Source organism: Hydra vulgaris, chromosome 07, assembly GCF_038396675.1.
Source record: "Hydra vulgaris chromosome 07, alternate assembly HydraT2T_AEP".
NCBI lineage: Eukaryota > Metazoa > Cnidaria > Hydrozoa > Anthoathecata > Hydridae > Hydra > Hydra vulgaris.
In genome coordinates, this window is record NC_088926.1 from 8531551 (window position 1) to 8534199 (window position 2649).

The following is a 2649-nucleotide window of genomic DNA, read 5'->3' on the forward strand; positions in this document are numbered from 1 at the left end:
TGAGATGTTTCCATTACATTTTATTGACATCGTTTTTTGATCGAATTCTTTGCAAAGTCATTATTGAAATAATCTATTAAAAACATGTGTCTGTAAATAATAGTAAATAAAATGCTGCCGATAAATATTTGATAAGCAATAACATGTAACTATTAAGGCACATTTAAGAAAATGTTAATAAACATCCTTTATTTCTTGTTAAAAATTTATATGCGAATGTCTTCTGTAACATTTTTGTTTGTCATGTAAGTTATTGGTAGAAAGTTTAAGGATAATTATATTATTTTAGAATAAATAGCTAAACTGTGTACGATAAATTTATTATTTGCGTTAGAAATCAATTCTTTCAATCCAAATAGAAATATTATGTTTTACTTTGTTTTGTGCATTATAACTATTGTGGTTGTTGTATATTTACCATGCCCACTGAAGGTTATTGTACACAGTTTGTTTTGCATTTTTGTTTTGGTTTTTTTTACGCGTTTTTGTCAATAATATTGAACAAAACCTAGGTTTCCAAAAGAAATTTACAGCAATCTTATCATCGCAACCTTATTAAGTGAGTCGATTCTATAATTAACCGACAGGGGTAATTTTAAAAAACTCATTGACCAGTTCCAATATAAATTATTTAAATTTTAGTTATGTAAAGGTTTATTTATTTAGTTTTGTTTTCATGCGACGATTATTATTATATTTTCTAAAAAAGCAATATTTACATGTATCTAGTTTACATATATGTACCCCAGAGATACTTACAATGCCTAGAAAAGTTAAAAATGCTGTTATGCGCACGTGAAAAAATCTTTAATGCACTTCTTCACTACTTGTCGTCCCTTACGAATCCAGAACCTACTTCTTAGTTCATTTGACGTTCATCCAAGTCGCAAATGCTTTACACTTTCGTGTGCAGATAATACTAGAAGTTTTGTAAAATGACTATAGCTTCTCAATTGAATACTAATCTGTATATTCTAGCAAATTATTGTCTAACCGTCCTTTTAACTGTAGAATGTTTAGTTCGTCAATAAATAAATCCAGCTGTTGCTTAATGTTTTCATAATCCTGGCTAGAATCATTCTCCCCTTTTAGCAGACTTTGTTCAGACTTAATCCATAATTCTTCAGCTGAATTAATCGCTTTTGTTGTCAACTCCCCTTGGTATTTAACAACTTTATTTTTAATATTATTCCCGAATCATAAAACGTATGCTGAAACTCTCAATAGCTGACTTAAACTGTTAAATTTATCTGCTTTAATAATATACTGAACTCTCCATCTTTTGGCTCATCAATATAGTTGACAGAAGTAGTTACAGTATATTTTAACTCACTAATACTTTCTGCCATATTACTATCAAAATATTTCCTTTATTTTGGAGTGATATTAGTTTTTAGAAACAAAGGACCCTCCTACCACAAGCCATTGGTCTGAAACGTTAACAGATTTAAGTTTCTAGTCGGGATATATGCTGGGTTGTTTTCTTCCTAAATATGGGACCAATCATTTTTGCTACTTAATTCTTGAATTAATTAACAAAACGACACACGATGCTGGACTCATAAGTTCCAGTCTCTTTTAGAATTTTTTATCCAAGATAATAAAGATATTTCGCTATTTGTTCAATAATAAATTTTCTCCACAATCAAAACGTCTTTAAATTCTTGAACAACCTTGTCCATCAAATTCGCTAATAACAAACAGCCAATAAATTCCAAACGTGGAATTGTTAACTTTTTTATTGGAGTAACTTTCGTCTTTGAGGTTATCAACTTAGACATTCGACCCTCCTTGGTTTTTACTTGAGCATATATAACTGCTGAATAAGCAACTTGAGAGCTATCACTAAAACCATGCATCGTAACATACTTTGCTACATCATCTAGTTTTTTAAAACAGTATCTTGTTACAGTAATGCTGGAAATAACTTCTAGTCCATTTAAATACGTTAACCAATTTTCGTGGATTTCAGAATTTATCATCTCAAGTTTATCAATACACAAAGCTTGAAACAATAGTTTTTTCACAATAACAAACGGTGAAATAAGACCTAACGAATCATAAAATTTTGCTCCAACACTAAGCATATTTCTTTTAGTGAAAGGTAAATTCAATGCTTCTTGTACAATAGCTTAAAATTTGAAATAAAGCTCATTGCTTTTCCCATTCCATAATAATCCCAAAACCTTTACACAATTAACTACCATATCATTACTTCTATTTAATTCAAATTTTGCATAACTGCCTTCCTTATTCAGCAAGGGTTTCTCTTTTTTTTTATCTGCAATGTACCTACTTAACTCTGGTGAATTACTAAACCATTTTCGCAGAATAAATTCTCCCTTTTTCATAGCTTCTTTTATGAATTCATAAAATTGAATACCTTAACTGATTGTACTCACACCAACTGTAGAATCGTCAACATATAAATCTCTTAGAAACTTTTTTGTTAACTCTTTAAATGATCTAATAATTTAATTAATTATTAATAATAAATAAATTAATAAATTAGTTAAATAATAATAAATAATAATAATTAATAATAAATATAAATAAAATAATTCTTTAAATGATCTAATAATTTTCCATGTGCTTTATAATTATAGTATTTAACAAAAAAGGACTACTAGTGATTTCAAATACTATTCG

At 28.4% G+C, this 2649-nt stretch overlaps 1 protein-coding gene across 1 annotated transcript; it reads right to left on the reverse strand.

The window, feature by feature from the left end:
* Positions 1 to 1622: 1622 nt before the first annotated feature.
* On the reverse strand, positions 1623 to 2087 carry LOC136082555 (uncharacterized). Its single transcript, XM_065801966.1, has one exon. The coding sequence runs from the start codon at positions 2085 to 2087 to the stop codon at positions 1623 to 1625; it is 465 nt and encodes a 154-aa protein (XP_065658038.1).
* Between the last annotated feature and the right edge of the window lie 562 nt (positions 2088 to 2649).

What these genes read in the sequence shown, in the direction of transcription:
- LOC136082555 (XM_065801966.1), bottom strand. Translation starts at nt 2,087, where the DNA reads ATGCTTAGTGTTGGAGCAAAATTTTATGATTCGTTAGGTCTTATTTCA.